A 21,133-nucleotide genomic window follows, 5' to 3' on the forward strand; every position below is an offset into this window, starting at 1 on the left:
ACAACAACTGTTTTTTTGCATATAAAAAACAGGGTCAGCCCCGTCCCATGCCACAGGAGTCCACGCAAAGCTAAGTTGCTCAGGCTTTGGCTTCAGCCCTGGGTGGCGGAGCTCAGGGTCCCAGGCTTCAGCCCCATGTGATGGCAATTTGGCTTTCTGCCCTGGGCCCCAGCCTGTCTAATGCTGATCCTGCTTGGCAGATCCCCTGACACCTGCTTCTGGCCCCCCAGTGAGCCCCGGATCCCTGGTTGAGAAATACTGCTCTAGGGAAGTCCTTGATATTGCTCATAGTTAGCATAGTTATCAAAGGTCCTGAACTGCCAGACCTAGCCATTAAAATAAATGAGACAGGAAATGCTGACATGATCGTTTTACATATCTTATCTCAGAGGTTTGCATATATTATTAAATCTGTTAATGAAGATGATGAAAAATCAGGCTATTAAGATCTCAGTGCTGAGTGCATTGGTGCATTAATTCTTTCTCCTTCTCTTTTCTTTGATATTTCAGTGCTACGGCTACTAAAGGATGGTGCAGACCCTCACACTCTTATTTCCTCAGGAGGCTCCTTGCTCCATCTGGTAAGAGGGATTGAAGATTAGTGTTCGTGACAGTGGATAAATATGGCAAGATTCTGAGTAGCATATTGAGCATATTAACAACAACAAAGGTTTATCAATAATTTTTTATCTACACGGAGCACCACAGTGATTATAATTGCATCCAGCTGTGTACATGAAATACATGGTGGCGTTCAAAAGGCTTATGTAGGGATGCATCATGTAGTAAGGACGGTTACTAGCAAAATCCAGTTAGATGTTTTAGGCATAAATTATCTGCACAGTAAGTAAGAGCAAAGGAAAAATTGCCTGCTTCGTAAGATGGAGATATGCAATATTTCAAAACCTGCACAGAGTAGAAAAAAGATAATTTAACCTTCAGTTTAACTGATGTCATTCCTTCCTTTTGATTTTTTTTCACTGTTGATCTCCTACAAATGGAAATCTAACACAGTATCTGCATTTAGATCACCATAGTTATTTGCATATCAGATTAAGTGATTAAAGGAAAAGGGAGCAGGTTTGTGTTTGCCATGTAATTAAGGGAGAGAGAGAAATACAGCAAATACACTGGTGTCCGGTCACTTTTAGTTACCGTGAAGTACAGGACAATTGGGGACCCACAGCAGGGTTGTAAGAAGCTCTATTATTTCATTTTGCTGGGCCCCATCATGCATACCATGTTTTCTGGTTTGACCCACATAAATTTGCAGGGCACCTGAGTTTTGCTTTGAGGGTTGTGTCAAATGTCTCAATGCTCAGGAGAATATGACAAGTTTTGCCTGTTTTGAATACAAAATGATTAATTTGCCCAGATTCTTTCAGAAGGTTCACAAACGTTAGTGAAACGTTCATGTAAGCCTGCCTGGTTTTCTAGTGTGTTTAAAAAAGCCAATAAAAAACATGCCCCCAAATTAAGGGCAGTATAATTGAAAATCAGAATTTGATCACACATTTCTACTGCTAGCAAACCAAATAAATCTAGTGGAAGCAATCCCATGATTACTGCTGCTACTACTTTATATTCAGACAAGGAAGTTAGTAACTCATGTCTCTAATACCAAAATAAATCATATTCATCTTAATCTACTTTACAGAGTGTACCTGATCCACCCCTGCAGATGTAGTGGTCTTTAAACTACATGGGGGTTCCGCCTGTGGGATGCAGCTATCGGTTAGATCTCTCACTGTACATCACCCTGATGCGTACAGCTGAGTGAAAATCAGAATTTCTGTCCAGTGGGCAATTCCAATACTGCAACATTTGTTTTAATCCCAAACCTGCACAAAAAGTTGAATTTGTCAAAAATTTTCAAGGGATGGAATATTTAGAAAAATTTCAATTTGGAAACAGTGAAATGTTTCATTTTAGGTCAGTTCAACGTGAACCTGTGCAGAGGGGAATCTGCATTGCATCATGGCAGATGTAATCTGGCCAGAGAGCCCAGCCCAAAGGAGAAAATGGAGGCCTTAATGCCAATGCCAGTGAGGCCATTAGCCACTATACGAAATGCAACTTAATGATGAATTGACTAAAAATTTTGGGTCAGCTCAACAAACTGAAATTCATATTGAACCAACCCGAAACAAAATATTTTGTTTAAATTTTCCCACAGAAAAGTTTGATTTCTGTGGAAACTACATTTTCTGTCAAAAACACATTTTGACCGAAAATTCCCAACCAACTCTAGTAATGTACAGCACACACTCCTTTGCTTCCCTGGCCAGCACCATTCACTTTGGTGCTGGCTGGACACAGGACCTGTGGTGGAGCATGGGCTGAAGGTGACATGTGCTACAAAAAACCATTGTTTTATGATATTGCTGCTTGAGAGAGCTCTGCAAACCCTAAGTGGTATCAAATGGTTCAAATTTATGCTGGATTTGAAAATATTTTTGTATTTTTTTGAGCGTTGACAATTTTTGCTTTGTCGACATAGAGGACCACCTGCCTCTGTGTGCCACACGAAGTTCACAGTTTAAGGGCCAAATCCTGTGTGTGCAAATTATCCCTTTAGAATGAGTAGGGTTCTTCTTGTGTGAGTAAGAGAGCAGGATCCTTTGTTATGCACAAATAGCACAGTCCAAACAACAAAGGGACAACTTGAAGCTTTGGCTTTGTTTTTTAGGAGTATTCTGTATATGTGATGGGTTATCACTGAAAGGCCTTACAGAAGAAGAATGCTTTAAGGGGAGAGATGAGTGTAGACAGACAATATGACTCCTTAATCTTTTCAATTTTCAGATGTAAGGTCCATGAAGTAAGAACCAAAATTTCAGCCAACGTGCACCTTGCCAAAAACATATTTTGGAGAATAAGAAAAAGATTATTGAAAAACAAGTTTTCCCACAGTTAATTGGTAATCTCTGTGATAAATCAAGAGAGTTCAGTAAATATTGTACAGCACTTCTTTCTAGGGAAAAAGATCTTGCCTTTTTTGAAGTCAGTTGCAAAATTTCCATTGACTTCAGTGGGATCAGGATGTCCCACAATAGGTACCCAGCCTTCATGTTCCCTTTTTCTTGAAGGCTGTGTGTAGCTCCAGGTCAGCTACCATAGCTGTTGGCCATTAAGCTTAGTTCTAAAACATCTAATTTTAGTTACTTGGGCCCAAGTTTGTTACACAAATGTAACCCTGATTAATTCAATATGGCTTCATGAGTATAACAGAGGGCAGAATTTGGCCTCCTAAAAGTATACTACTATTTCAGTTTGGTTTAGAGACACATATGTTTCCCATTTTACATATATGGAACACAGCAGCATTATTACACTGGCATATTACAGATACAGTGTAACCTTATTAGACTCAAGACTCTGACTCTGTGTATGGAATTCCAACTCCGTTCCCAACATAATTTTACAATTTTTAGCCATTCCTGTATGCTGTTGTTTTGTATCCTAAACCCACGTTGCCTATAGACCAATGCAGCGCTCCCATCTTCACCCCATTCATATTGGTTGTTCTTGTGTCTTATATCTCAGAAGACCAGAAGAAAAAGGAGAAGAGAAAAATTAATTCTCTTCTCTGGCCTTGTAATACTATTGGTGTCTTTACTCACGTGCCCCTCTGTGATTTAGGAGTCACCAACAAAAGTGCTAGGCCAAGATTTTCAGAAGTGATGAGTGTTTTGGAGTTTCCAACGTGAGGCATCTTTGTAAAGTATTGAGCAACTGCCCTCTTAAAATGATACCCCTTTAAGGTGTATGAAGTTGGACACCCAAAAAAATGAGTATATCAAAATTGCTAATTAGATCTGAAAATCTTGGCCCTCGTTAACAGCCCAAAAGCAGTGTGGCTTGTAAGCAAGCTGTCCCACTCACATTTTAAAACCAAAAGAGAATCATAGAATCATAGAATCATAGAATATCAGGGTTGGAAGGGACCCCAGAAGGTCATCTAGTCCAACCCCCTGCTCGAAGCAGGACCAATTCCCAGTTAAATCATCCCAGCCAGGGCTTTGTCAAGCCTGACCTTAAAAACCTCTAAGGAAGGAGATTCTACCACCTCCCTAGGTAACGCATTCCAGTGTTTCACCACCCTCTTAGTGAAAAAGTTTTTCCTAATATCCAATCTAAACCTCCCCCATTGCAACTTGAGACCATTACTCCTCGTTCTGTCATCTGCTACCATTGAGAACAGTCTAGAGCCGTCCTCTTTGGAACCCCCTTTCAGGTAGTTGAAAGCAGCTATCAAATCCCCCCTCATTCTTCTCTTCTGCAGACTAAACAATCCCAGCTCCCTCAGCCTCTCCTCATAAGTCATGTGCTCTAGACCCCTAATCATTTTTGTTGCCCTTCGCTGGACTCTCTCCAATTTATCCACATCCTTCTTGTAGTGTGGGGCCCAAAACTGGACACAGTACTCCAGATGAGGCCTCACCAGTGTCGAATAGAGGGGAACGATCACGTCCCTCGATCTGCTCGCTATGCCCCTACTTCTCTAAGGATTTTAAGTTACTCTACGTGGCAACTGGAAAACTCTTTTTAACTGCAGTTCTCAGTGAACTGTCTTTTAGGTTTTTTGAGCTTAATGCATCATGCCTCATTACATTCAGTAGGTCTCGTGGGGCCTGTCACTACCTAAGTTAACACACAATTCCAAGAGAAGTGAAAACTTCATGCAGGGAGAAACATGATATACTGTCGAGTATGTAAGCTACTGACTCGGTTTCGTGAATATTGTTAGTTCATTTACAGCCAAGTTCTTATCCCATTGGGGACAATGGCAAAATGTGCATTGATTTCAATGTGACCCAGATTTGACCCTCTTTTAAACACAGTGCCAATACCTCTGGGGATCAGTCATGCTACAAACAGAGTAGACAACTTTATTTCAAGATTTTTTTAAAAGTAACTTGGCATTTATTTAAAGATTTGCTCACTCAGATCATTTACGTAGCAGTTTTTAAAATTTAACTGGATATAATCTGCTTTATGTAAGGGAAAAGGCTGATCCTGGAGGATTCTTTGCCATTAGCATGAGAAATCTGCTAACTCAAGAACTGAATTAAAAATATATTTACCATAAAATGTCATTCAAAAATTACTTACAATATAAAACTGTTTCATTTCCTTTTTCCTCTGTGTCTTCTCTCCACTATACCAAAAAGTGATCTATTTCTTTAATAAAGGCTGTGAAAGATGCTGAATTAAGAGCATTATTCACATTTTTCCAGACTGCCATATTAATGTGTTTTAAACCTGCAATTGAGAGTGGGACTTTCAGAAGTACTAAATTTTGACCTAACTCCCATTGACATCAATGGTAGCAGAGTTCAGGCCCTAAGCTTTTTTGAAGTTACAACCTGGCGTGTCCATTCTTTTGGGAGGCACAGAATTGTTTCTTTGGTATGCCCAGTCAGTCAACCACCCTCTCTAACAAGAAAGCTAATTACGATTGATTATTTTGTTGCATGAAGTGGACTAAGACTGCCAATTCATTTCACAAAAGCCACTGAACAAACATCAGAGTGCAATAATTATTTTATTTTTGTCACTACACATCTGGGCTGTTTTCAAACCCTGATGAACTAGAGGCAAAAGACACTGTAGCTCATTGTTTATGCCTGGAGCTGTGCAGTCCCATCTGTAATTTGTTCCATATGAAAATTCTTAGGAAAGATCAGAGCCCTGGTTTGTAATGATGTAATTTAATCAAGGGTAAATCTTGTTCTCTGTGTAGCTATGGAAAGCCAAGCCTTCTGTAAATTTGGATCCTACACTAATAGTATGTACTCCCTGCATGTCACAGAGTTTATTTCCATGGATCCATCAGCTCCCTTCAGAAATGGAAGCTTAATCTTCAGTATATTATCTGATCACTTTCTATGTTATGTAGGAAATAAACACAAACTAGAAAAAGTTCCAGGGTAGCAGCCGTGTTAGTCTGTATCCGCAAAAAAAACAGGAGTACTTGAGGCACTTAGAGACTAACAAATTTATTTGAGCATAAGCTTTCATGGGCTTATGCTCAAATAAATTTCATAGCCCACGGAAGCTTACGCTCAAATAAATTTGTTAGTCTGTAAGGTGCCACAAGTCGTCCTGTTCTTTTTTTGAAAAAAGTTCATTGATAAATTCACTTGTACCTTGAGTTGAGCCCTGTGTCTAATCTTCTCTTCTCTCTTTCAGTGTGCTCGTTATGATAATACCTTTGCTGCAGAAATTCTAATTGACAGAGGAGTAAATGTAAATCATCAGGATGAGGATTTTTGGACATCAGTGCATGTAGCCTGTGCATGTGATAATCCTGATATTGTCCTGCTACTGTTAGTAGTAAGTAAAACAATTCAGTGCATTGTGTTCTTGAAAACGAGACATAGTATGCAAAGGTATGAGATCTGAAATGTTTGTGTGAATGCAACATACAATATAAGTAATCCGATCAGTGAGAAGAATATATCCATACGTCATGGTTTTCTTTCTCTTTTCTTTCTGAGCGCAGCATATTTAGAGAGTCTATCATAAGAAATTTTTCAGGTCTGTAAAGTGGCTACAGTGTAAATGTCATGTCAAGGGGTTTTTTTGTTTTTGTTTTGTTTTGGTTAGGAGATGATGTATCTGGTTAATAGGTCAGTCCCAAATGGGACAAGCAGATAATTTCCTTTCTCTTCTCCCCATTGCTTGCTATTAAAGGCCAAGCGGGCAGATAGTCCTATCAAAATTGTTTCTCAGAAGCAAGAAGTATTCTTGGCATTCAGTTACACTCAGTATTCATGAAGAGATATCTGTGAATGTGATGAAAGTAAGAGCAATTTAATATTGATCTAACCAACTTTGAATCTATGGAAGAAAGAATGTTATGTATAATAAGTATAACAGACACTACATTCAGCCTATGATAGACGAGCACTTTATTCTTGTTAAGCCTTTTCTATTTCTAAGGCGCCAGACTTTAATCTTGTCAGGTATTGCGTGGATATTGGTCGCTGTTTATTTTACAATGTAGTTTAAAGGGACAATGTCGAAATTGCCCAAAGTGTTATCTAACTTTGTTTACTTGCTTATATTGATTTATAATATATAGCAAGAAAAAAGTACTATTTTAATGGCCAATTCCTGACCCCAAAGAAGACAAATGTAAAACTCCTGTTGAGTTCTACAGGTCTATAAGTATGTTCACACAAAATCCTGAATTTTATGTAATAGGAATGTTTATTTTGACCCTTTCGAAATTCACCCATCCCTTGCTCTAGGCTATTGTGTATTACAAATACCACCAGAAAACTTATTCTAGAGCAGGGTTTCATAAACTGTTAAAAGCTGACTCTCGCTTAAGAAAAATGAAACTAATAGCGCCCACCCTATAACCCCACCATGTGGTGTTAAAGGCCTACCCATCTTAATTCACACATATTTTGGACCGCATTGACTAATCTCTCACACCCTCATCCATCCTTTGAAAATGCAGATATAGATTTTCATAATATTATTGTTCCTCTCCTCTCATATATGCGTTCATAAACAGTGAAATAATTAACAGCGTTGCCTTAAATAATTGCCATCAGCATCTGAATTAGCACCTATTGAAATAAATGAGATAGTTTACACCTTTAAATTATTATTGCAGGCTCTCTGCAAACTGAGGCAGGCATCTCTCTATCAGTTACTCTTGGGGCAATTTTGAAAAATTTGTTAGCATTGTTAACAGCAAGAGAGAGACTCACTTTCTTAATTTAAATTTGAGACACTGAAGAACGATTAAGAGGTCTGTGTCTGCATCCCATAACTCGTGCTTCATGACCCCATCTGGGGGGCATGCCCCACACTACCAGAAACACTACAGAGAATATCACTGTTTTAATGTAGAGAATAAACCAATAGTGAGAATAACCCATGTAACTCCCAATTAGCTCATCTGCTTACTCAAATCAGAGCCCGTCTTGAAAGCCAGGAGGACAGATGAGCTTTGCAGTATTTCTTGACAGTCAGCAGAGTCTAAATCTGTCAGACCAAGGTGGAAAGAGTTCTTGAGTGCAAGAACTATTTTCTCTCAGTGAAAATATCCTGTCATCAGACACTCCCATTTAAATTAGGGTACATTAGATTGAGTAACTTTTCTGATCTCAACTGCTTTGGTACCTTCTGAGAAGGGATGTGGTTTCTTACATAACCAAGACCTAATGTATTTAGAACTTTATAGGTCAAAACCAGCATATTGAATTAGATCTGAAAAAAATGCAGATTAAGATGTACAGGTATAATGCATTCCATGAGAACAACATGTCTAAGCAAGTAGGGTGTTGAAGTTTCCAAATGGTCTTCTGACACACTCCTAATATAGAGTTTTCTAGTAATCCAGTTTTTAGGTGACAATGGTATAAATAACTGTATTATGAACAAAATGAACTGCATCTGAACAAAATGATTGTAATATTCTTTAAAGGCTCACATGGAATAATGCACTCCTTGCCTACTACCTGAGCTTCCAGAACTAGCAGGGGATCCAGTCAATCATGGGTGACAAAAGTGGTCACACTCCCCTAGGTAGGGAGCTCCAAAAGCTCCTTCCAGTTGCTTTCACCAACCCACCGGTGTTATCTCTCACTGATCTGAGTCTCACCATATCATTTCTTAGAATCTTGGTGAGTCTTAGCCTTTTATAATTTCTGAATTCATTTATGATTGCTGTTTTCCTCAAGCTATCAATTACATCTGACATCTGATTGTGATTGGTCCCATTAGGTGCAACATGTATTATGTATACTATTTTCTGGTTTTGTGTGTTGACTATATTATTATGTTCTTAAACCACAGCTGTCAGATATGATAGAGTGGGAGTTAGCCACTATAAACATTGTCATTACTTTTGCCAAATACTGAGAAATCTCTGGCAGACGGTATTTGCACATTTTAGTCCAAGTTCACTCCACCTTAACCAGTATAGGATAGTACTGTTTGTTGTGTATTCCTCCTTGTTTATTCCTCCTTTAGTTTGAGAAGACCACTACATTGGCTAAAACTGATAAGTTCATGTTGCAGAAGCAATGAGCTGGTTCATGATCTTCAACCATTTATTAACACAAACTTTGACTGTATCTAATGCTTACCCTTTCTCCATAGCCTGTTGTGTTGGGCTCTTCAAGTTGAGGTATCATGGCCTAAGACATTGTGAGCACATTGCACTGCCATACAAATAATAGACATGTATTTTCTTTTCTTTATGACTAATTTACAGTATAAGTACGGAAATCTAAGTCACAAACAGTCAAGAGCATCTATTCCCTGATGAAATGGGGTAAAAAAATCCTCAAATATCCTATTCTCAATCTGTTTCATTAGAGAAATTATGTCTTTTTGAAGCAGGGCAATATTTTCCTTATTCAAGCCTGCCATTGCTCCCTGGATGAGATTTTCAAAAATGCTCAGCATTATATACTCCTAATGACTTCAGTGGAAGCAGAGTTAGGGCAGTGTTCAGCACTTTTGAAAATCTTACCTCTGCACCCTAGGATTTTGCTTAGAACTGCAATAGAATATAATCTCATTATTTCAAACCGGGTCTATAACCAAAGTTCTTTTGTATCCCACATCATCTGTGCTTTGATCCCTATTTATTATAAACCTTGTTTTTCAAAAGCTTTTGTACATCTTCTGAAACGTTGCAGCATATGAGGCTCTCCTATGTGTACTATAGTTGAACAAAACAAGAATATTTTTGTAATTATATATACACATATATTGGCAAATTCTGCCCCTTGCTATGTAGTCAGCACTCCTCAGGGCAGAATTTGGCCCACACTACATAAATCACTTATTTTTCTCCCAGGATTGGGAATAATAAATATAATCTTGTGGAGGGAAATTGTTAGATGAGCAGTAGTTTCTGAACAGTGACATAAATAATACGTTTAGTAACATTTCATCCAAGTGAAAATGGAAGTAGAAATTGTAGGGAAGCTTTTATTTCACATCCCCAAACCATGTTTGTGTGAGCTTCTAATATTAATAATTACATTGCCTTGAGGTTGGAGTGTTTCAGGGTCTATGTCTAATGTGTAGTGTGGGACTGGATAATGTCCATATCAGCTGCAGGCAACTTCTGTTATTCCACAAATTTACTATGCAGTTAAAAGAGTAAATAACACTTCATAAAACCTCATGAATTCCTTCATTTTTGTTTTAATTCCGTTTTAATTTATTTGAATAAGAAAACAAGTGCAACATTTTCTCTCTTAAAGATTGAATATGCAGGCATCTACAAGCAATAAATTAAAAGAAAATAGCCCAATCCCTCCCCACCATGGGCCAAATCCTGAAATTGTATCTTGTGCAAAAATGTAATAGAGGTCAATGGGAAACTTGCCCAAGTAAGCACAATGGGGCTTCATTCTTGATTGGTTCCTATGGTCCGTAATAAACATGATTAATAATGTATTAGAATGATACACAGCAGCAGTCAGTTATGCAGGGTTTTTTTTGTTTATAGGCACATGAAAATAGTTATGTATTGCAGAAACCCATTTCTTTCTAATACTTTCTTTTTCTGACATTACGAGAAAAACCAGTGAATGTTGCTTTTGCTCAGTTGGGTTGTATTACTTGGAATTGATGGACAAAATTCAGTTTTGGTTTAGGTAGTTAAGATTCTGTTTGTTTAAAGGAGTTGTACTGGGACTGTATTTGATCCAATATCTTTTAAAAAAGAATTTGGGAAAACTGAGCTGCTTGTGAGTATATAAGACAGAGTTCTGCTTGAAACATCCTGCATTAGGTTTACAGGAGCAGATCTGCAATGTTAAACAAGTTGTCTGAGTTGTGGAACACCAAACAACACTGCAGTTCATTTGGGCATTTTTGAAGTGCCCCCTGAATGAACAGGTATACTTCCAACGTTGTTGAACTCCTGCTCTGAAGATTTCTTGCTTCTGCCATGAGAACAGACCATCTCACTTATGAGTAATGCAGAGTTGAAAAGCAAATGGAAGGAATGGTATAAAGAGAATGTCAAGTACCTTTTAGGCTTCCGTGAGACTGGAATATGATTTATCCTCCAAAGAGAAGACTTTAATGTATTATTACTTGCTGCACAGTCTCTCAGTTTAAAGGATATTTTTCACAGAACTCTGATACTACCTGTATGTAGAAATTAAACAAACAAAAAAAAATGGGCATGACATTTGTGTTTGCATAAGCCCATGACCAGATTTGGCATTTTCTCTTATAAAATAGTTTTACAGACAGTTGGCCAAATCAATCCCTGGCATGAGTGAGTGAACTCTCTTTGCAGATTGTTCTCAATGTAATCAATAAGAAAAGGAGGACTTGTGGCTCCTTAGAGACTAACACATTTATTTGAGCATAAGCTTTCGTAAGCTACAGCTCACTTCATAGGATGCATTCATTTCCATTGAATGCACACTAGGATGTTTTGACACTTTAACTATACTGGTATAGTTAAAGTGGGGGGAAAAAAATCCCCCCTCTCAACAACATAGTTATACTGGTAAAACTTTTACATTTTAAACCTTTACATTGAGGCTCACCATTTTTTCACCACTCTGGTATGGTAAAGAGGCCATAAAGTATTAATTTGAAATTATATTTACACCCATTTTTAGATCTTCTTAACAGCTGGAGTGATGAAAATGAGCATTAGTTTTAAATGATAATAAGGCCCACAGACTATAAATATTGGAATCATGTAGCCCATTATTAAAATCCAGCTATCCTCTGCAGTGAAACTCTACAATTTCACAAGAGGAACATTACACAACTGGTTAAAACAGTAAGTAAATTGTACCATATCTCATTGAAACTACAGAAGAAATTTAGCTAGGCAGAATGTGATTATTCAAGTTGAAATTTGGTGAGCACTTTGAGCTTAAGAGTCCCATTCTTACAAAAAAGTATTATGGGACATTTAATGATCATAAATGGTCCTGCCATATATCTCATCTGAAAGGCAGCATCTCCAGAAGCACATTATTCTGAGCACTGTGCTGGAAGAGTCATGGAGTACTGATTAAGAAGGCAGAATGTTGTCTCCTGAATCACATTTCCTTAATCCACAGTACCATTTCCTTCATCCTCTAAGTGTGTCATGGATATCTCTTACAAAACCTACTCTGATTTTGCTTAGCTTGTGAGATCTGACAGGTTTATACTCCTGTTTAGGTAAGGAAAGCTGAAAATATATATTTTTAAACCACTTCCACATTGGCAAACACCATAATAACGTATTGTATTTAACAGGCCAGATTCGGTTGCAGTGATAATATTGGTTGAGCATTTTAAACCTGACTATATATTTCATTTGTGGTATTTTGTTCCCACGTTGCTCGTTAATGAACATTTGCCTGTCAATTCCCCATCTATTTGGAAATAGCATTTTATATTATGTACAGTAGGCCAAATTCTGCAACCCATGTACGCAACTCTTTTGACTTCAGTGTGACTGAGAGCACCATTTGGACAGTGGCATTATAATGGATCTGACTAAAAGCACCAAAATAGGATGGATCCTGGCAAACAATGATCAGTGATCACAATATTATTTGCTTTAGGATTAAATGAAAGATAAAAAATGGAAATAAGAAGAAAACACTGAGTTCTTCAGCACATACTTTGTACTTTCATGGGCTACAAAACTTGCTGCAGTATAAAATTTATATGAAAAGCTGCAGGACATATGATGTGATCATAGGGGTGTGTGGATATAATTATTCTACATGTGTTTCATAATTATACAGAAGTAATGTATTGCAGGAGTTAAGAATTCTCATTATTTGTGTAATATATTGAATGAAATCACATAGAATACCAGCCATATATACAATGATTGTGTATAAGTTTCTATGTTATAGTATCAGGGTTTAAAAGGTGCATGGTGATTATAAAAAATGAGGAGCTTGTTAGAAATATCAACCCTAAGAAAAATATTAGCAAATAATATTAAAAGAAATAACCTCATAACAAGCAGTAGTATGAAATCAAGAGAAAAGAATATAATTAAAAAATAAACATTTTTCAAACATAGAGAAAGTTAAAGGACAGGAGACAGTAGGGCCATTGAAGGTCAAGAATAGGAAGTAATTAATGGTAACCTGAGAGTGATATTTAGAGGTTGAGTTAATTCTTTGCGTCAACAGTATTTGTGAGAGAAGCTGGTGATTGTGGTCCATTAATTGGATAGGCAGTCTTCTCATAATAGGTATGAGAAGGGAGACATAAGTGTGAAATACTAAACGTTGTTCAGTTGTGCCAGTGGAGAAAGTGGACAACAACACTGACAGAGTGGACAACAATTACAAAGGAAAATTGGGGGACACCAATCTATCTTTTAGTAAAGTTTGCTTTTAATTCTGTTTTATGAAAAGCATAACTTAAGTTATTGTATCCTACTCCTGGTGGCGCTCACATTGTGCCAGAGATTAGACTACTGAGTAATATGAATATTAGGTGATCCAGTAGTTAGGACACTAGCCTGTGACTTAGGAGCTGTTGGTTCAGTTCCCTGCTCTGCCATGAACTTCCTATGTGGGGGATTGTTCAATTAATTTAGTATCCCTGTGCCTTAGCTCTACATCTGTAAGACAGGAGGGTAATAGTATGTCTTACTTCTCAAGGGTGTTCTAAGGAAAAATACATTAAATATTGTGATGTACTCAGATGTTAAGGTAATTGCATATAAATATCTTATATAGACAAACATGTGAAGACTTCTAATGCTTGAAGACTTCTAAACCCATTCCCCTTTGTATCTACCAATTTCTCTCGCACCAAGCTCAGAATACCAAAAATATGGCACTAAACATTTCATTTGGATAGAAGAATACTGTGTCTTGACAGTTTAGGATATGAGTATTAAGTAGGTCATACATGTGGAAAGAGCCTCAGGCAAAGTATAAAGTTCCTGGGAACTGAATTTCTCCACTGATGTCAGAAAGGGGAAATCTCTGTGAAGAAGGAATGCTATGCCCTTACTTTTTGTATTGGAGAATTCTCACAAGAACCTAGCCAGCCTTTCTTCTGTTAGCTTCTCATAGATCTCATTTGCATGATGAGTCTCTTGCAGCAATTTGTGGATCCATCTAGTTTTGAAGAGACCTAGAGGCTCTGGATTTTATTATTTATGTTTTTACTGAAAATAACACCTTTTTAAAGCAAGCTTTGCAACTAAACTGTTCAAGGAATTTTCAATTTTGATGAAAAACTGGGTGACAACTTTCATGAAAATGTTGTTTTTGTTTTTCAACCTGCTCTCTGTATAGGCATTCCTTTATCCCTCCATCACCAAAATGCTGCCACCTCAGAGAAAAATGCAACAGTCATTTTAAAACTTATTACAAATACTGTATACAATAGTATAAGAACAGGAAAGGAAGAAGAATATTTCTTTTGTTAAGTCAAAGGGCAATTTATGTTGGTGGAATGTATATATTACTCATATTGGAATTATGCCAGAACACAAGGGTAAAGGCCCATACTTAAGGGGGAAATGCCAAAGAATTCTTTGTGACCACAAGTTGTCAATGTAGTGTATTGTGACACTACAATTAAGTGCTGTGAATCTATGTTACCACCTTACTCTTATGACTCAGAGGCAAACCTGTAGCCCAGCAGGTTGTGCTTTTGAAGGTACATATTAAACCTGTGACTCAAAGTAAATAATACTCTGTGTGCATTGGATAGTTCCTAACATATTGTATTTTTGACAAGAATGGTTTAATTGCTGAGTTCACCTGCTAATGGACCTTTTAAAACTTTAGAAACCACACCAGTTTTACATAAAGATGGAGAAGATGGGTGAAAGTTTTCAAATTCCACGTAATAGCAATAGGAGTAATCCACCAAAAAACAAAAGTGGGATGTTACATTTGGTTGGTTTTAACATTGTGGATACCATTGAAAACATAGAATAATAAAACTAATGGTGAGTATGGTAAAATTATGGGTAAATAGTTCTTTTAGCCACAAAAGTATGTTGTATTTGAAAGGCAAATCTTTGGACAAATAATCCACAATGAAGGCATGGGAGTATGTATCTTAGTCTCTTTACTCAAAAGAAATGAAACGCCTTTCTTTCAATGCCCATTTTGTCCTAGGAGTGCCACAGATTTTGAAATTCTTCAATACTTTGGTTTGAATTCTCATTTACATAAAGATCCCTTCACACCGCTCTGGTAATGTAACAGCCTTAAAATGAGTGTAAATTACAGTTGTTACCCACTTTTAGGCCCCTCTACATTGCCAAAGTATCTGAGAAATGGTGATTTTTTTTAAATGGCCACAATTGTAAAAAGTTATTACATGTAAGCAGCATTGTAAAAGGAAAGACCAGGACTTATAACATCTCATTGATATATTTTGTAAAAAGTCAAGGAAGTGTCCTAAATTTTTCAGAACCCTTTGATAAGATACTTGCAGGGCCTCTCAGTTTTGCCTAACTACTGCATTTTTATAGCTTGGTGTGTCAGAGATGCTTGTTATTAAAGGTGTATGAAGGATTTAACAATTAGAAATAATGATCAAGATGCTTTCAATACTGGATTGGCAGAAGGGCTTATTAATGTGGAAGGTGTCAAGTGGAGGAAGGATGAAGAAAAGATTTTTGGCCTCTGATAAGTGGTTGGCCTCTGCAGTTCATTTGAAGTTAGAGTGGGCAGTAAGGTGAGTGAGATCCTCAGTGTTAGAAATGCTGAGGTCCTGAACCAGTGTGACCAGAAAGGAGGGGCCTTGTGCATCCATATACTGGTATTTAGTTACCTTGTCTTATAAACATTATCATAAAAAGGGAATGCTTATTCTGTGCTGTAGGCACTCCTGAAAATTTCTTAAATCTGCAAGCATAGATTGTACTGCTTCTCTGTCCCCCTCTCTTACCCCCTCCAACCATTAATCAAGATTATACATAGCAATCACCAATAACTCAGCAGCAATAAATAAACAAAAAACCCACCATGCTTAAGGTTTTTAAGATCCCTCATCATTGCCTTCCCATACACTCATTGTAAAAGGAAAGACCAGGACAAATAACTAGCAATGGGGAAATGATATCCAAAGCTGAGGGGCCCTCACAGAGAATATCTTTGCAGCTTCCCCCTCTCCCTGATTCAAGTGTGGGGAGAGAGACGGTCTTTCAGATAAGTGGGTCCCAGGCCATTTACAAGGCCTATGATCTTGGATTCTTGGAAGTGAGAAGGCAAATGAATATTCATGAATTTTTGAAATCATGAGTGACTGACTAGAGGAAAACACAGCAGTGACATAATTTATCAAAAATTCAAGGGCAGCTTGTCATGATGCGCAGCCCTAAAGATTGGTGTGTAAAGGCAGTGAGAAGAAAACTGCTTCAGCAAAAAACTGGCTTGTCGATTGAAAGTAGATGGTTTTGGTAAAGGGTAACAGTACAGGGTTAATGGAGATAATAAAGAAGGTGACAGAAGGGTCATTAAAAAGCTCACGTGTTTACGTGTACCTCTGCACTTTCTTCAGTTAAAATAACAGGAGGGGAGAAACGTATAGTGGGACGGAAGTCCTAAATTTAGAATAATTGGTGTAGACTTGGTCTCTGATAATGAGGAGCTAATTTAATTTAGTGGACAACAATGTAAACTAATGAGATTGGGATACGAAATGAAGCATAGGCATTAAAGACTCAAATTGAAGAACAATGGAGATCCTCGCGGAGGGTTTTTTGGGGGGGGTGGATAATGAATTTCTTGGGAATGGAGGTTGTTGGTAACTCTGAACAAAACGTTATAGTTGTTGTTTCAAAAGTTTACAACTTAACATTAAGTTAATACAGCTTTGAAAATTTACTGTGCAGAAGAAAAATGCTGCTTTTAATAATCGTAATTTAAATGAAACAAGCACAAAAACAGTTTCCTTATCTAGTCAAATCTTTTTTAAAATTTCCCTTTTTTTAGTAGTTTATGTTTAACACAGTACTGTACAGTATTTGCTGCTGCTACTTTTTTGGGGTGTGTGTGTGTGTATGTGTGTGCTTCTGCCTGATTGCATACTTCTGGTTCCAAATGAGGTGTGTGGTTGACCAGTTAGTTCATAACTCTGAGTTTGGACTGTATTTGTAGTACTTACGTTGTTAGGTTAAGACACAACAAAAATAACTGCTGATACCAGTTTTACATCTTTCCCTGAAGCATTGTCTATGGGTTTTTTTGTAGAGTACTTAATCTGGAGGCAACTTGATAATATTCAAAGCTGTTTTCTTGACCCAGGAGCCACAGTATGCAAATTTTGCACCTATTCTATTGAATGATTTGGTGGCATGGAACTATTACACTTTTAATCAGCAGCACTGTGTTCAGGTTTAAAAATGGAATGTGGCAACTCATGGAAAAAAGAAAAGGACTAGCCTATGAATAGTTAAAGATGGATTTATTTTCAGAAAAGGTGTTTAAAAGACAGAACTGTTGAGAGAATGAGCAATAAAGCATTAGTTCAGGAGAGAAAGGAGACAATGATAAACAGGTTCAGGAGAGGAAGGAGACAATGATAAACAAAAGAGGAAACTAAACATACTTTGGAGATGGGAATTAACTAGTATATGTCCACCAATCATATGATGATAAGATTGCAATATATGAGCAGATTTGATAAAACCCATGAAAACAACAAATTAACCTATTAAAATGCATAATTAGGGAGAAAGGCCTTGAGAGGCCACGTCCCTTAAGTATTTGTGTTCTATTTCTTCCTATAAAATACTTTGTTGCCCTTTTGAAGTAGAAAAAAAGTGCAGAAGTTTATATGCCTATATATTAGTTGACTAATTCATTTTTTCATGCAAATGAACTTGTAATCATATCACTGATATGATACGCATACTGATTGAGTGCTATATATTACAGGATCATATCAAATTTGATCAATAAGAAAATAATATATGATCATTTTTCTATAGCAGGATTAGGATATTGTGGTTACAGAAATATGCCATTGCATTCTGTGGCTAGAAAATCTTTTTAGTGTACTGTACTTTATGCATTACCCAGACACAGTAACTTCATAGTTCGAGTCTACTTGGATGGGCTAGTTCTCTAGTTACACTATGTTGTTCTGGAATCCAGTTTCCTTTTGAGTTAAGATGGCATTCTAAGCTTTCTAAGTACAGTGGTATTTCACACAATGACTTGTTTGTAGAGAAAAATAGATTTAATTACCATCCATCAGGAGAGTGTTACTCAGGCTGCATATTAACCTGCTGTACAGCACATAGTTTGAAGTCTTGGAATATCTCAAGGTTATTAATCACCCCTGTGAATTTAACACATTGCAAAAATGCAAATTAGTTGACTTAGTGCTTTGGAACTATTAGCTGCTTACAGTAGCATAATGCACTTATATTCACAGCTTCTAGATATTGTACACAATAGTCACTTGTTACATACCATTTAACATCTCAGCATTTCCCACATGCAGGGAGAGAGCATACATCCTTTTTTTTTTAATGTACAACATCCACATGTATCTGTTCATTTAGTTTTTGTCACCTACACACCAGTATCAAAGTGGCAGTATCCAGTCACATACATGAAGCTAAGTCATTTATCCCCATGTGTCATTTGGCACCTCTCCTCTTTATAAAACAAAAGTAATTCTATGAGGAATCAGTGAGAAGCAGAATATGCACTGGAGATGTAAAACCAGTGCATTTTAGCTGCTTAGCAACTGGAGTTTGAGGCAGAGGCATTGCTTCCTAATTTTCCGGCCTACCCACACCAGTTTCAGCAACTTGAGGGGGAATGGGAAGAAGTCCAGGTTGCTAAACAGTTGCTCAGATTTTGCTACAACTCATTTATTCACCCAGTTAGGTTGTTCATTTGACCCTACGAGCTAGAAACTGCTCAGGAGCAGCTTTTCCTCTTTAGAGCTGTGTCTGGCTACCTTCTTAATCACCCTGCCTGACTCACTCCTGCTAGGGGAAGAAGAAATTTATCATAATCAATTCAATGATGATATCCCTTTACATTGTTTGGAGTCCAAAATATGAAAGCCATGAAGAAAGAATGTAGTTAAGAACTAGGATATATCACATTAGACCAGACTTATTGTCCCTCATCTCTGGCAATAGCCAATAGCTGATCTTCAGAGGAAGTTTTCCACCCTCACTTTTCTGGCAATAATGCCTCTCATTAATTTTGCAGTGCTGTACATGAGTGACATTCCTTTTTGACCCCTGCAGGTGATCATTTTATGCCCTACAACAGGAATTGGCAACCTTTGGCACGCGGACCATCAGGGAAATCCGCTGGCAGGCCGGGATGGTTTGTTTACCTGAAGCGTCTGCAGGTTCGGCCGATTGCAGCTCTCACTGGCCACGGTTCGCTGTCCCAGGCTAATGGGGGTTGCGGGAAGTGGCGCAGGCCGAGGTATGTGCTGGCCGCCGCTTCCCACAGCCCCCATTGGCCTGGAATGGTGAACCGCGGCCAGTGGGAGCTGTGATCAGCCGAACCTATGGATGCTGCAGGTAAACAAACTGTCCCGGCCTGCCAGCGGATTTCCTTGACGGGCCGTGTGCCAAAGGTTGCCAATCCCTCCCCTACAACATGAGTTATGATTGATCTTAGTTTGCATACTTACAAACATAAACAATGGTAAAAAAATAACCCACCCTGGTTTTAAATCTAACTAATATATTTAGTTCAATGACTTTTTGTGGAAATAAATTCAACAGACAGACTACACTATATGAAGCAAAATGTTACGCCTGTGCGAAATAGAAGTACCTTTTTGGTTCTAAAATTAGCAGGCATTAACTTCATCAAGTGACCTTTTGTTCTCATATTATGAGACAAAGACTGATCACTTTGTACTGTATCTGTCTTAATTTTGAATCATTAAAATTAAATTAAATTTGAAAAAAATTGTGTGCTTCTGAACTGTTATCAGAGGAGTTCAGTGTTGGAATTGTTTGGTTTTTCTATAAGACTTGCAGATTAAATCCCATGTGCACGAGCAGATGGGGAAATACTAGAATTTAGTTTCAGTCCCCAATGGTCCTTTGAAGGTCCCCTTGTAATTATTCTCCTTTCCTTGCCAAACAATTCTAGGGTTTACAATCTCTTGTCATACACGCATCCTGTTAAACTTCAGCCATATTTATCGCCCTTTTCCTGACCTTTTAAATTTCTGCTGTTATATTTTAAGGATACGTCAATAAAACTGAATGCAGCTCCCAAAGATGGTACTGTTTAATGTAATGTCATAATAATGTTTTATTAACTGTTTTTCTATGCCTTCTTCAGTGCATCTTCGCATCCCATTTGTTTAACTGTTGCACAATGGTCAAATGCATTCTTTGAGCTATCCCCAATTATTTTTTACAATACTTTGAAAAATACATTTCAATTAAAGAGTTGAGACTGAAAGTGTGTGTTAGTGCAGTCCAGCAAGCACTCTCCAGATAATCACACCATTTACAAAAGTTTTACATCTTTTTTTTAAAGTGTGGAAATAAGCAGTTAAAGAAGACAGCCAGGTTTGCTCTGTTGTGGATCTTACATAGTTTCCCACTACCACATAATCCTTCAACACTGTCTATCACTCCACCCCACTTACACCACTACCCAAACATACCTTTGCCTTCTTGTTTGCTTTTGTAATAGAAAAGGAGGGAAGGAGACAAAGCTTCCACATCCCTCCAGGTCTCACCCACTTTCCTGTTATCTCCTCGTATCACTTCTTTACTCAGCACATGTAGGAATTCTCCCTTTCCAGCAGGAAGTTTGAGCAACTTCTCTGGGGTGGGGAAGGCACTTTGCCTAATTCCCTTTGCAAGGCATTATCCCTTTTCATCCACTTTCCTGAGGGCCAGGATGTGTCCTCGTCTAACATGGCTGTATCTGCATCCACTTGTGTGGTTTTGTTAGAGCTGCTGTTGTTTTCCAGCCAGGTTTTCCAAACTGCAGGAAGGGGTAGAGTTGGCTGATTGCATGAGATGGGCCATGGCACATCCTCTTAAGGTCTGCAGCACCTCACCTTATCCTTCCCTGTCCCCAGCGCACACTTCTGCAGTACAGTAGAAGAATTGTGCCTCGGATAGGAGTTGCTGAGGCACAATGCTTTCTGATGTTCTCATGCTCGCTCTGGAATTCTGAGCCTA

The 21,133-nt window shown here is 37.9% G+C and overlaps 1 protein-coding gene across 4 annotated transcripts in view; it reads left to right on the forward strand.

The window, feature by feature from the left end:
* The window catches only part of MYO16 (myosin XVI), a 579,449-nt gene that overhangs the window by 165,259 nt on the left and 393,057 nt on the right, over positions 1–21,133 (forward strand). For all 4 annotated transcript variants that reach the window (XM_037896729.2, XM_037896722.2, XM_043535412.1 and 1 more), the window contains exons 3-4: positions 511–581; positions 6,196–6,339. In XM_037896729.2, coding sequence (XP_037752657.1) covers positions 511–581; positions 6,196–6,339 — 215 coding nt within the window. The remainder of the gene's footprint in view (positions 1–510; positions 582–6,195; positions 6,340–21,133) is intronic.

Source organism: Chelonia mydas, chromosome 1 (genome assembly GCF_015237465.2).
Source record: "Chelonia mydas isolate rCheMyd1 chromosome 1, rCheMyd1.pri.v2, whole genome shotgun sequence".
In the NCBI taxonomy this organism is placed as follows: domain Eukaryota; kingdom Metazoa; phylum Chordata; order Testudines; family Cheloniidae; genus Chelonia; species Chelonia mydas.